Source organism: Toxoplasma gondii, chromosome XII (genome assembly GCF_000006565.2).
Source record: "Toxoplasma gondii ME49 chromosome XII, whole genome shotgun sequence".
Lineage (NCBI taxonomy): Eukaryota > Apicomplexa > Conoidasida > Eucoccidiorida > Sarcocystidae > Toxoplasma > Toxoplasma gondii.
Window position 1 is genome coordinate 4,433,995 of NC_031480.1, and position 14,474 is coordinate 4,448,468.

Sequence of the window (14,474 nt, forward strand, 5' to 3'; positions counted from 1 at the left end):
TCAACCTAGAAGTGAAGAAGTACGACTGAAGCGTACTTTCGAGACTGTACTGAATGTGCTGCCGCATGCCCGTCAGAACAGGGTGTTAAAAACTGGAACGGTGGTTGGCCACAGAGGACGGCAGTGACACGCGTAGGCCAAGAGCAGCAAATGCTGGAGCAGTCTATACTGTTAGATGCATCTGCAGGACTCGTAGACAATTATAGGTGTCTCTTCCTGTGACTAGGTCAGGTCACCGAATTGTTTCCGGGAGACGACTGTGGTTGTCAGCACAGACTTACCGATTTCTGGCCTCAGCAGTACGCATCCCTTTGGCATATCTCCCTGCTCCTCCAGTTGAAGAATGTAGTCCTCTTGTTCCTGTAAGGAATGCGCAGGACACTCCGGTACACTGTCCCTGAAAAACTTTTTCGCTTCAACGGAAATCTGACGCTTTTAGCTGTTTTGAGCGACTCAGTGCGGCGGTGTTTTACTGCCACCATAAAGAATTTGGTATCCAAAAGAGGTAAGAAGCATTGCGCTGGAATGCCATAACATCATATCCTTCTTAGATAGCTCAGGTCAGGTGTTGCGACTACCGGTTCTGTCGCCCGCGAAGGAGGGTTGGAGGGCTGGTTTGCTCTTGTAGCGATCGAACAGAGTTCTGGACCTCAGACTCAGAATTAACCGTACGCTTCACCGAGTCACACTGTAAGGTGGAGGATACGTCCTAGGGACGGCTCCGCAACAGGATCTACGCTAAGCCAAGTTACCTTTTTATGTTTGGGATCTGAAATTTCATCTACGTAGTTGTGTAGGAGTCCTCGGAAATCTCTAGATCGCATTGCCTTGCTCAGCTTCTCCAGTTCCTGCCACCAGATGTAGTTGCACCCACGTCACCAATCAAAGAAGATGCTTTCTTTGTCGTACTGCCACAACACTTTTCACTGACAGTTGGTGTTTCGCAGTGCATGGTACTAACACTGAAGATGCGTATGCCTGTCACCACCGTGGCGGAATGAGTAGCATTCTGTTGCAGACCATCAATGAAGCTCAGACGCTAAATAAGCAGAGATACGAACTTAGACGCCGAGAAATGGTCTGGCACCTCGTCTACAACTGAACATACGTGTCGCCCTGTGGTTGTTGACGGATACGAGAGGGAAGTGAAGTGACTACAAACGGAAACTCAGGGCGATATACTTCGTTTTCATTCGTCAATTGAAAAGGTGTCTTGGCACTTCACCTAGGGCCCCTCTTCTTCCAGGATACCGGCTAATTCATGTTTTTACGGTAGGGAAAGAAGTGACCGAATGCTGATCTAGTGTGCAGGTGCTCAGGGTCTGCAGCGGCCACCGAACTTGAATTTCTCAACTGGAGTTTCTGGACACAATATTTTCACATGCCTCGTTGTTGACTTTCAGCATGCGGTCCAAACACAAATATTTCCAATCTCGAGGAGAGGGTGGTATTTTTGCGAACCGGACAGACTGTAGGTGGATGTCCTTTTGGCTGCACCTTTTTCGTATACTTGCCTCACAAGTAATGCCAGGGTCGTTTTTATTGGGTGCCTTTGAGGTATCCATGGTGCCGGAGAATGTGAGAGGCGGGCGATGACAGTATTTCACAGATCATTCACTTTGAAAAGTGTCGCCGTCCGCCACCGCAGACTAGGACAAAAACATCAGAAAAAGGAAAGGCAGGCGGAGACACGGACTACACTAGCAATGAACAGCGCGCTGCCGTGTGGATGGCGTCCGCAGAGATTTCTGGTGGTCTTCAGAACACCTTTCGGGGAACTGGCCGTCATGACCACCAACTGGGACGTGGTAAGAAAGTATGCCTTTAAACGCTTTCCTGTTGACCACAAACAACGGAGACGCGGGAACATTCGCGCGAGCAGGCAAAAATAGTTGTTTTGCACACTTAAGGGAATTCCATGGCACATGCGACGAATTCCGGGGGAGTGATATCTAATGGGAAAAGGTCTCCTACGGGAAACACTCGATGACTTTTATTCCGACAGTTCCTTCCTGCCCCAGACAGAGTACTGGGACAGGTGCTACGAATCATAGCTGGTAGAGATCAGTTCCAGCGTACCATGCCGGCAAGATGTTTTCCTCCTGAAACCAACGGAATTTCCGGAAATGCACCATTGTATACAGCTTGCACTGGCAATTGACCCTCGCTGTTTGTTGAAAAAGCAAAGCATAGCTGTGCTGATGCACTACCTCACCGCACACCCACCTTTTCAGCTTTGCCCAGCGTCGATTTTCGGTCACCTGTGACGGCTGAGCCTGCTCAACTTCTAAGCCCCATACGTCAGCGAAAAGTGCAGAACGACTTGATTGGGAAAATGCCAGTTCGAATTCAGTCTCTCGACATGTGCTCATGTTATGGTTTTGTAACTACCTCGTGCGAGCTATCCACAAACGGTAGGGAAGTGTTTTGGACTCAACGCGAACACACGACTTTGGACGCGGTCTCATCTATTCTTTGACGTCGTTAAATTTCCCTCCCCCCACCGATTTGTTGTCAGAGACTCTGCACACCTGTGTCACTTTATTAAAACTGTGAAATATACCTCTTGCTTATTACCAGGTACCTGCGCACCGCATCAACCACGTGAGTAGGCTCGCCCGAGTCATGCACTGTGTAGGATTTTGTGAGGGCGTCATCACTCTGTGCGTTGCAAAATGACGGCCACGTTCCTGATACCTAGTCTTCGAGCAAGACGAAAGGTTGACGCTGATTCCCAAAGCAGGGACGCGGAAACGGTAGAATTTTTGGACAGCATGAGAACTGGCGTGGGCAGCTCAAGCTAGGGGAGCATCGCGTGTGCGTCAAACTTAGCAGGCAGCCAGCGTTTCAAGGCAGCATATTTTAAGACGGACAGCTCATATTTTGTCCCTCTGCTGCTTGAGAGTGTGTCCATGGAAATGCAACATATGGAGAAACGACGAATCTTGCTATGTCGCAATTTCGTTTGCTAGACTTTATACACCCGGGCAACTGCGAACTGAGACGGAAGGCGCAGCTGACTAGGCTAACCAGCAGGCGCGGCCTTACTGGGAAAGCTGTGCGCCGTGCTACAGACAAGCGGCCCACATCTCCGGACAAGCCAACAAAAAATAGTCACTTTTTGTCTTCCATTCTCTCACACAACTTTGACACCGTAGGAATTTGCTGTGTCGCCGACAGTTTTCCGTCGCTGTCAGTAGTCCCACCTGGAGTAAGCTATTACATTCTTGGGGGTACTCCCGATGATCTGTTCGCTGTTGCAACAGTTCGTATCGATAGTCTCGCCAGAACAGGACTAGGTATTCGCATCTCGATGCATGCTCGGCAAGGCAACACCTCTGAGCGTCTTTTCCAGGACGAGGACCCCCCTTTGGTATTCGTCCTGACTTGGTACCTGCTCTATTGTTTATTTAATTGTCGGGCACGATAGCGTGAGTGCACTGCAATTTATTGTTGGATGTGACCGTTTCCACATGTAACAAATGCGACGTGATCACCCTTTCTTCTGCGGTTGAGGATCTGTGGCCGGTCAACAGAAGCACCAGAGACGACGCCGGCCGCTGTCTACACTAACCAGAGTTACTTCTGTGGGGATGCCGGACGTGCTGTCTACCAGCGCGTACACTGGTGGAAATTCGAGGAGTATGATTCTCTTGAGTCCGCACCGCTGGTATACCTTCGCAGACTGTTATCTGTCCCCGTTTCTCGCCTCCTGCGGGTTTGTTCGATTGCGATATTGTGGACAGTCAATCGACAGGTGGTGCAGTGTTGTCTAGATGTCACATCGACATCATGACTTCAAGAGTTATATAACCAAGAAACAATACAGTGAGCACGCGGCGAACCCTCAAGTTCGACGTTGCCCGCGTCCTTTTTGGATTATTCCGAGTGGCAATTGCCTGTGCTGCGAACCGGCCAGCAAGCATTCTGTCAACCGCGTCGCAGCTGCTGCTGTGGCAGATACTAGTCGATGCTGTTTGCGGTGATACAATGAGCAGCGCGGCAGATGATGAACTACCTCGGATTCTTTTCCTTCACGGGTGAGAATATTTTGGTCAACTACCCTTTTCCTGACACCAACCTCTTCATAGCCGCGAATTCCCAGATTTGCACTGCAGTTGGGGACGGTGAACAGAAGATGTTTATCGACGGGGGGTAGTGTGAGGTGTGGCATACGGATAACATGCCGAATAACTCAGCGAGAAAAGTCTGCTGCTCAGAGAACACTCGAGGAGTCCGGCCTTGCGTCTGTAGAGTTGGCATCGTAGGAAGCGGTTGTATTGTCTTCCTCACATTCGGGTAAGATTTGCAGCCTGAATGATCACGGGGTGCATTCTGTTGTCCCTGCATGTCTCCAATTCGTTACATTCAACACTTCCTGATTTGGCTTTTTTCGGCATTGTTGGGTGCAGGATGGATGGAGGCCCTGCCGGTAACAAACAACGGCTTCTGCAACGCGCCGTGGGGAGAAGCAACTTCCTGGCGCCTGATCTGAAGAGCCGTAAAATCGTCCTGCTGTACACGATCGCCTTTGGTGGCTTCGTGACTCTGATTCTCGGTTGCGTCGTGTAAGCTTGTTGCTTCTCACGAATTGTCCTTGCTATGCCGCAGTTGCAGGGGAAGGCTACGCAGATGATTACCCCGTGACGACGCAGTATCGGTTATTTCCTACGATATATCATATGGCCATTTGTCTCCATGTTTTTTTTTCGTAGTACTGCGTTTTCTTCAGTCTGCCAAGTGGCATTGTCCACTTAATTTATAAGGTCCCTACAACATCGTCAAAGGATCGCGCAAACACTGGTCATTTGCTTCGACACGTTTTTAGGCAGTCCTGGCAGTAATTGTCAACTATGACCTGTTCCTTAAAATCGTACGCCGTGTGGTTTTTGTTGATCTGAATTCTTCAGGCTCTTCTGGATATTCACTGCTCACATCCATGCTATCCTTTTCACCATGGCTGCGGTAAGGCTCAATTCGAGCGGGCGCACGTGGGAGGGGGGGACAGTATTGTATAAACGAGTCCATTGTGGTAATTCTGCTTCTCTCAAGTGAAAATGAAACGGATAATCGCGCTCTAAGTGTCGGGTCTAGCATTGTGACGCTGATCTGCTGGGGCTCCTACGCGGCTACTTCTGTGACCTCTTCTCGCCGCGCGCACCGTTCCTGTTATCGTGCTTGTTTTGCAGTAGGAAGCGTTCGTTGTTGTCGACTACAGCTTGATTGGAGTTGGGATTTATGACTATGTGTAGCATTGATGTGGGAGACAACATGTAGACAGTTTTATTGCCGCCTGCGTTCCGCCCAGACTAAAACATGGACCTACTCAGACTAGTTCATTGGGTGAGTGTTACTTGCGGATCGTGTCCGGTTTCGCGAATTGGTCTAGGTCCGTGGATCATTGTGTGAATTGAACAAACGAACATTATTTTTTCTGTGTCCGCAGGTCCCCGTCTGCTTTCTCGCGTATTACTTGACTGGTCGGTGGTTGTCATCACTTATACTGACCACAGGTGTTCGCGAGGCATCTGCGGCTTTCCACAGATACAGGCCACAAGTTATTGTAGCATCTTCATTTGGTGCGGTTGTAGCGTTCCACATGGATATTCCGAAGATGCCGCTGGTGAGTACCTACCGAGCCACAGTTCGGTCTTGGTGCACAAGCTTGAGAATGTGTATTTTGCGGAGCCGTTGCCGATAAACTCGTCTCCTGGGATTCTCTCAGTGGCATCTCGTCTGGTTGGTGTGTTTCGCAACAGAGGAAGCTGAATGACTGCTGCAGCCTCAACTCTCCTCAAATGAAGTGCGAACAGTGCGTTATTTGGGAACGCAGCTGACCGCTAGCATCGTTCTGTAACACGGCCTCCTGTAGTTCATTCGAACCGGAGAACTCTAGCGAAGATGAGTTTTAGCTTTTTACTCACTCGTTGCGTTGGAAGCAGTGACCATGTGTGAGTACTTTGAAATCAACGTGTCCTGCCTGGCTTCAAATACAGCTGCTGTTCACTCCGGCCCAAGAAATGTACAGGCGATACCTAAGGATACCGGATCAGATGTCTCTGCGCAACTATCCATATACGCTGATCGTGCATGGGAGTCGTGACACGGTTGTGTCACTTCAAGACTCAATTCGCCTCGTTGAGACATCAGAGCTCGGTCGGTGTAGACTCGAGGTGGTCGGTGAGTCTCAGCTTCCGAGTGCCCATGAAAGTGAAAGTCGGAACAATCTACACACTTCACCCGAACAAACAGCACTGCCGTTCAGCAACAGAACCGTCGCAGCTTCTGCCATACTTTAATGTCGAAAGCTGAATGTGCAGTGGTAGCCCCCAGAACATCGCCTGGACATCCCCTGCGCTGGCGATTCATTCGGGTCACTTTCAGACGTCTTTTGATGAGCTTCGCTTGACCATATGAAGACGTATAAACAGTGATTGCTGCGCTTCCGAATGGATTTTTCTCAGATGACGACCACAGGTTGCGTTCTCTTACTCAGCAGGAGATAAGGTGAGTGTTGTAGCAATCCCGGACTCAAGGCAGTGAGGCGCATACGAGGAGTCGGATTTTTCTGTTTTTCCGGCGCACGGGCATGCACGGTGGATGCTGCATCACAACGTGACCCATTATTTGGAGCATCGATGACTGATGTTCACCCTGCACCTCTCTGTGGTGCTGTCGTGGAGGTTACGTTGAGTTCAGTTTGCCTTTCCCGCACTGCGTGTGCTGAGTTGCGCCGCGTGTACTTTTTTTTCGGGATACGTTGACCGGAATGGTTTTTTGGTTTGACAGTCACCGTTTGAGTCATTGCTGTGGAACGGGAAGACCAGAAGCAACAACGTAAAGGCGTCCTGCTTTTGTGCTATGTCACCTGCCTGCTGCAGCGCCTGGATTGAGGAGGTTTTCAGACGAGGAAGGGCGAATGTGTTACTGCTGGCTCAACAGGGCGACAAGTCAGTAGATCCGTCACTGTATGAAACTCGCAACTTGGAAGCAGGGGATCAGCAAGAAGAGGACGAAGAAACAACAGAAGCTACAAACACAGAACATGGAGACGCAGCGTCTGCTTTTGAGGGTGAGGTTGGAAAAGGTGACGACGTAGTCAGACGGTCACAAATGTCCACCTCAACAGAGGCTGATTCCCTTCTGGCTTAAACGGATCGCGGAATATCGGCCCATACAGAGGAAACGGGCCGGTAGAGGCGATCGGATGTGTTTTAACATGCCGTTTTTGAAAACAAGGGGCGAGACCTTAGGTGGTCGTCCTTCTCCGAGTGCAGCGGATCTGGCGACTCAGTGAACGGAAGGTTGGTTTCGCTGAAAGGGTTCGACGCGCACGCGGTTGAGAGTAAAATGTGCTCGATATCTTGTAGAGAGCATAAGCAAGGCCTCAGATGTGAAGGTTCATATAAACTGAAATTGGGGGCTTTGGAAGCCTATGCATCATTTGTGTCTAGGAGTAATGAAATTGTGGTGACGCCAAAAGAAGCAAGTTACGGCAGAGGACCGATTTTGTCGGAAATGAGGCCATCGCCGATCGCCCTTACCCCTGAATCCCGTTCGCACACTAAGCCGGCAGCTACGAGATGTGTTTTTATCTCGCTTGTCGTCGTGGCGACTCTTTTTGGGAAGAACTGACAACAACGAAGTTCAAGAAAACGCAGTGGTGCAACGTAGCCAAAATGGATACTTTGTTCAGCGAAGAGTTGTCATATTCACCGGTGCTGCTGTTGTGCCCTCTTTTGCCGTTGACAGTCGGGAGAAACAGATAACTGATGCGGCTGTCCACCTGTGTGTATCAAAGTCATGCTGTTCTGATGGACGCACGCTTTTGTCGGCTTTGTGTATGTGCCAGCAAATCGTTTGTAGCTGTGTGTCTGCATCGAACAACAGAGAGAACATAGTACCCCAAAGGGGTGATTAGATCTGTAGGTTCGTTCTTCTGGTGTGGTGGGATTATCAGCGCTTTAAATTGTGCGTCTTCCGCGTTGTTTTTTTCTTGTCTCCTGCCACCGCATCCTGCGTTTCATGGCTGGGATGGAATGACAGAAAACACCCGAGCAGGAGATTGTATCAAACATATCGAAATGCCAAGAATAAAGGCTTTAGCACGGACGTCAAGAAGAGGCAGCAAGGGGGGCGGCGATTCTCGGTATCGAGTTCGGGAAGTCCCGACGTAGCAGGACCACGGCTGCTCAGTCATCTCGGGAGCGTCTGAAGCGAGCAATTCAGGCCCCATGTCCCAGTGAACACTACTGCCATATTCAGTGTACTTCGCACTGTAGCGAACTGCATATCTCTTGTTCTGAGTGAGAAAGTGCGTGTGGCGTTATCTTCCTGCATAACCACAGCCACCTACGTAACTAAGAAAGTATGCGCTTCGGTACAGAAAGACACATACGGAACAGCAGTCGTTTCATCTGCATTAGATGTGTCGAGCGTTGTTCAGGGTCCATCACGTTTCACCTACAAAAGCCATTACACGATGAAACGCTTGACTAACTGCACAAGCTGGACGGCGTGACGAAGCTCGCACTAGTTTTCAGAAACAATACTTTCAGCTTGCGGTTCCCCTCCGGTAATATGATAGTTCCCTTGCACAGTCGCTTCATTAGTTGAGCTTGACCGTGGACACATTTGTGAGGTTTTGTCGTGTCGCCACAAACTGCATTCAAGCCTAGAGAGGATGTGGGACTACCGGCGGTGACGCAGTGCCAACAAATGTTGGATTGGCTCCTTTGGGGATATACTAGTGCAACGTTTTACAAGGAAAAAATTCCACACATTTGTGTCAAACGCAACACCGAGCATGCTCTAACCGCTACGAGATAGACTTCTCGATCGACACAACGCAGTAACGCACTTTTGTGAGCACGCTTTCTCTCGACAGATGCTGTGGAGTCACAGTGATCAAGCTCATTGGCGTACAGCTAAAGGGAAAAATTAGTCAAGTCGTATTTTGTGATGGACATGGCAGCGAAGCATCTGGCGGAACATGCAAAGAAACACAACCTTTTGGGATGCGATTGTCATAGTTTAGAAACACTTAAATCAAGCTGTTATGCCTGTTTCCCCGCTGCGTGCCAACTGCCAAGGCAGCTGAGTCAATTACTGCTGTATAGTCGAAACCCCCAAAGAGGTCTTTCACCTTATATCTCTTTAGTCGAAACCGTGCTGATGCTGTAAGTAGTAACGTATCTTCCCGCAAAAAGGAAACTCTTGAGGAACTTCATAATCTTGCTGTACGGACAAAATCAGAGGAGACGGCAGAACAATATTAGCTAGACAAGGTGCCGTTGACATCGTGTCTGCGGCCGAATCGTGGCAGGACATCCTGGTTAAGAAAGTGTGTTCCACTCTTAGTGCAGGTTCAGTTAAGCCCGTTCAGGTTTTAGATCCTAGAGCAACGATGTGTCGAAGAAACGCGTGACTCGAAGACGTGTTGGACGCGGTTACCCCTATGGGACGGTATGGCAGACCTCATTCCTCAATAGCAATTCAGAAATGGGGCAGAGCAGCTGATCTTATCGAAAACGAAAGTAGAGACCCTCCTCCGTAGACGCACACCACGGCTCCAGTTGCTTTTCTTGCAGATGCAAAGCGAAATTGTGTTGTCTCTGCGAGGTGGTTATGTATGTGTGTAGGGCCGCGAACGTTGGATTCAACCATTTCACAGTGAGTGGGAGCTTGTTTCCCCCAAAGTTTTCCACATCTCCAACACTTCTTCTCAAGGCTCGACATACAAGGCCTCCTGGTGCCTCATCTGAATGCCTGAGGGTCTCAGCTACGGCGTTCGTAAGTCACCAAGTCTTCTGGAGTCTCTTACACGCAAGGAAACGCCAAGACAAAGTATCTGACCCAAGCGGTAACTCCAACCTCGAAGACAGTTGGTTTTCGTGCCACCGTCAGTGTCAACACCGTCAGGCTAAGACTCGCTTCAAATTGTTCCCTGTCTGTTCGCGGCGGCTCAGAATTCCACTGTATCCTCTTCGTCGACGCTAGGAGCCTGGCTGGAGGAGACAGAAAATACAGCGGGAGACAGAAAAGAAAAAACCGGCGCTCTGTCTAGAAAACACTCGTCCCCAAGCACGTACGAACTTTTCAAACTCAAGAAGGTGCTTTCAAAAAGGAGGCATGCAATGAAAACCTGTCCTGCCAACGTCCTGAACTAATCTGCCGTTGCGCTCGAGAGAGACGTACGAGATTGATCTTCGAGTCTAGTTGCTTCTTTTTCGTCCGAAGCATCCGGCGCAGGGTACTGTGACAAAAAGCCTTCCTGAAAACTGGAAGCCAGCACAAGACACGACTGTCTTGTTCACTGTTACTGTGCTGTCTGCCCTTTTGTGGCTCCTCACTGGGACGGTTCAGTGCACGGTGGTATCCAGCGTACATTTGTCATGTTAGTGTCGGCTCTGTCGTGGGAGTTAATAATCAGGATATGTTTTTCTTCAGCAGTCGAACGTGAGCCCGCCTTTAACTTTGAGGCTGCTCTCCAACTATGAGGACCACTCGACGTTCTGTCTGTCCATACTCCCATCCAGGGGGAAGGCGCGACTGTCTTTCGACCAAACCTATTTTCTGGTCGCAACTATCTCTGGAAAGGTCTTGACATCGCGGTAACGATGTTCTGCTCAGTCCTCAGGCGCGCGACACAAAACTGTTCGCCAGCTTGATGCGTGATGGTCGCTCGTCTGTGCACGTCTGATTTTCTCTTTGTTATTGGTACCGTCAGAGTTTCTTTCGACGTTTTTCGTTCTTGCTCTAACCCGGTAGATCAGACACACACAAACCCTTGGAAAGGCGTGCTTATACAAGCATCAGATTCAGGTACGATATAAATTAATAGCTGTGATGCCAAGGCGCCCTAGGAAGTGCTACACACCTCGCTTCCACATGCTAAATTCGCTGAAGTACCTCTGTGTGAAACTGAACCAGCAGACGCACTGCCACACTTGTGGGTGATCCCCTGTCGCCTGGTGGAAGCTACGTGACCGAGACACAATCCCAAACAGTATTACGAACACCGCTTACTTTTGCGATTTCGCGGTCGTGATGTCCGCAGGTGTATGTTGCTGGAGGACAAGAGTCGCTTCCAAAGCCATGCCTGACGCAGGTGAATTCGAACTCTCCGAAACGACGGCGGTGGACTGGAATTGTTCTCCTGGGAACGACTGCAACGAAGTAACCAATGAACATACGCACAGATGTGTTCTTCCCTTCCAACAGGTTTGCTCTCAGGCCCAGTGTAGGGGTTTCCTGTTTTCCCACGGTGTCGTCGCCGAGGCACATCGCGCGCCACAGAAACAAAAACCTCGCTCGGGGCGGCAGACGCTTCTACGGAGAGCTCACATTCAAACGATCCGACGACGCACAAGGGTTTCCAGAACTGCGCCTTTTGCACCGAACGCTTATCTACACTGTTCGTTGACCCTACTCGACAGAACATCATTGCCTGTATTCGGAATTTTCCGAAGGAGTTGCACATGGCTGCTAATTTCGGAGTTTACTTCACAGCGTAACGTATGATGCTCCTCACAGACGTCTCTTGATCTCTGCTACGCATTTGAACGTGGACCGACCTGGAGCGCATAAACAACCTCTAGGCCGATCCTGCAGTGCGTCACTCGCGTAATAAGTCGAGAATTGCCATGAGGGTGCAGAGACGGCCCAGGTAACGTCTTCCCAGCTGCTGTGTGGAGTTCCCAGGACATCCCAAAGTCTATCACATCGCCTTCAGTGCCGCCTAGCGACGCCTGAAACGAATGAGGAGCGGCGTTGCACACGAACGGCGAGAAATACAGGAGACGAAATGGCGAGACAGGTTTTCATCGGGAAGCAAACCTGACAGATTTCTTTAGACTACACAAGGAATTTTGCCGCCACAGTTCAGGACAGGCGATACAGATACCTTCTGTGCAGCTCTCTGATTCGATGCACTAGAGGATTCTGTTTGGATTAGAGCCACAGAACGTGAATGACTCTACTCCCGAAAGTTTTTCGTTTGCGTTTTGCTGTCCTGGAAACTTCACAGACTGTGTGCGACGCAGTCACGGGCATTCCTGTGTTTGTGCAAATGCCGGGTATTCTGTATGTTGATCGCAGCGGTCGGATGCTCGACAAGTTCCGTGTACCTATCTAGCTCACTGCGTGCTTGGGGACTGGCAAATAGAGTTCACTAATGGTAGTTGGGAAAAAGAGACCGCGTTAGCTCTTTCGCAGCAGTGCTTCAATGCTTCTAGCCGGTGTAGGCTGGCAGGAGCAGAACGCGTGTCTATACAGTACCACACCCGTGACGCAGTCATTGGATGGGAGATTATTTGCACGTATATTAGGATGCGGTTTACCACTATAGATAGTGCATTTCAGTGTTCTTACTGTCACTTGTGGCGCATGCAATTCCACCTTGTCGATGGGCACTTCAGTCCATTCGTGGCCAACCAGAAAAAGCTGCTTGGGTCGGTGGCCTCGCGTCCACACCAGACGTCTCGAGTCTACTGGGTACGCTCTGTTTTTCATGTAAAGTCCCGACTGGTTCTGCTCTGGTTGCAGGGTCAATGACGCAAATGCGGGTTTGACCGCGAGGATTTGTGGCTTCTCTGTCACCAAAACCCTCTGGTTAAATTGGTTGAACCACCACCCTGACCGCAAAGACCCAGAGGTAAGAAACATCATCCGATTCTACTTAGATGCGTTTGCTGTCGCGGTCGTACGTGATTTCCAGTACAAAGGGCGCATTTCCGCTTTACGTTGTCTCTTGGAACTATCTTCTATAGTAAACACGCATTCGGAGGTGGGGCTTGATGAGACAACCATAGCATCCAGTCCCGGTAGTAGTGAAACCGACAGGGTGGCCCTCACTCTAGGACAGGATGCGCGCCTTTGGAGTCTTTGCTTACCGAGTCCAAGTTCTGGCGTGTTCGCAGCCACGTACTAATGTAACAAATATACTTTTTATATACCAGTTCCTGTCCTTCCTGTCGTCTTTTTTGGACATGCCGCGGGGGTGGGTGCCACCTTGTGCGGGGGAACAAACGGGCAAGATATGTGTGTGTTTTCCTTGCTGTCCACGATCGAATGCCCAGGCAATTCACAGCGGGCTGCTTGAAAAAGTGTGCTTCATACCGTTGTAGCAGAAGGCAACTATGAATGGCACAATTAGTGCCGCGAGCCAGAGAAGCATCGAAATACACCAAGCACACGAACACCGCCGCGCTGCAAACAGCTGCAAGTGCGGGATGCTGTGAACCACAACACTTCTACGGCAGTTCACCATTTTTCGATGGTTTTTTGCGACGCGAAGCCTCGACTCTTTGGACCTGAGTTGGGTGATGTTTGTTTTGGAGAACTTCTGGTCGCTGCTGCAGACTGATCCCCCAGCTTCCTAGCCCCGACGCAAAGTTCCTTCGTGGCCGACTGTCGAAAAACACTTTGAGCGTATGGCTGCAGAATGGGGGCGACTTCGCTAGTTTCCAGTATATGAAAGACGTTCTAAAGGGATTTCCTGCTGGGGAGAACCAGATCTATGTTGTCTTTTGCTTTCGAAGCCGTGTGCGTGCGAATGTTCCTCTCGACGTTGCCGTTCTATCCAGCTATTCACCTTTCTCTCGCCCTCTGCAGTTACACAAGCAAGCTGTAACAGAACTCTTGCACACGCTTCCACCGCACTTCCTCATTCGTTTAACCGTACGCGCTTCTTGTGCAAACTGGCAAAGAGAGGCAGACTGGTAGTGTGACGGCGCCAACGACGTTCGTCGACAGGTGCCGCAAAAATCTGTTGCGCCTTCTTCTCACGAGCACAGGAAGAAAGAAACATTTGAAACCGAGGTGTTCAGATGGTGTTTAACAAATTTTCACGTTTTCCTTCTTTCCTCGCTGCCGGCTCTGGGACCGCCACCGATGAACAACGCGGGGCGTCCGCACTCTTCGACAAGGTGCTTTGCTTCCAGAGTCGAAAAGACATCCCCGTTTGCACGGTTTCTTTGAAGGAGAACAACACAATGTTCCTCAAGCCAAACCCTCGTTCGAGTGTGCGTCAACTTCAGAGACAAACGCGCTGCCAAGTCTCTCCCTTTCGGTTGGGCCGGAGGTCAAGCGGAAAACAAGAAAGACGAGAGAAAACACTGGTCCTCGGCAGGATATCAGTTCCGCACCGCTGGTCGCCACAGAAAATGCATGACGTGACATTTTTGAAGTAACATGCACCTCTGCGGCAAAAATTCAAACTCTTCTCAGATTCGCGCACACACCCGAGTTGTTTTCTCTGGAAAAGTGCTGCACTCCAGTGAAACACCTCGAAACTGCTTGTGTGTCTTCAAACAGAATACATGCTGAATTTGGATGACTCTCTCTTTTGTCCTTGGCATTTCGAGAGAGGGTTAGACGATGTGCCTTCCTGCACATGCACAAATACAACGGAATTCAACCGCATGCAACCACCAGACGAACGTCTCTCACGTCTCCTCGATTTGTTGTCTTGC

The 14,474-nt window shown here is 50.0% G+C and overlaps 1 protein-coding gene across 1 annotated transcript; it reads left to right on the forward strand.

The window, feature by feature from the left end:
- Nucleotides 1-3,140: 3,140 nt before the first annotated feature.
- TGME49_249300 (hypothetical protein) lies at nt 3,141-9,060 on the forward strand. The gene is made up of 7 exons (XM_002367223.2): nt 3,141-4,040; nt 4,413-4,568; nt 4,911-4,965; nt 5,447-5,623; nt 5,997-6,180; nt 6,465-6,507; nt 6,882-9,060. Exons 1-7 carry the CDS (start codon nt 3,991-3,993, stop codon nt 7,150-7,152), a joined length of 936 nt encoding a protein of 311 aa, XP_002367264.1. The 5' UTR covers nt 3,141-3,990; the 3' UTR covers nt 7,153-9,060.
- The last annotated feature ends 5,414 nt before the right edge of the window (nt 9,061-14,474 follow it).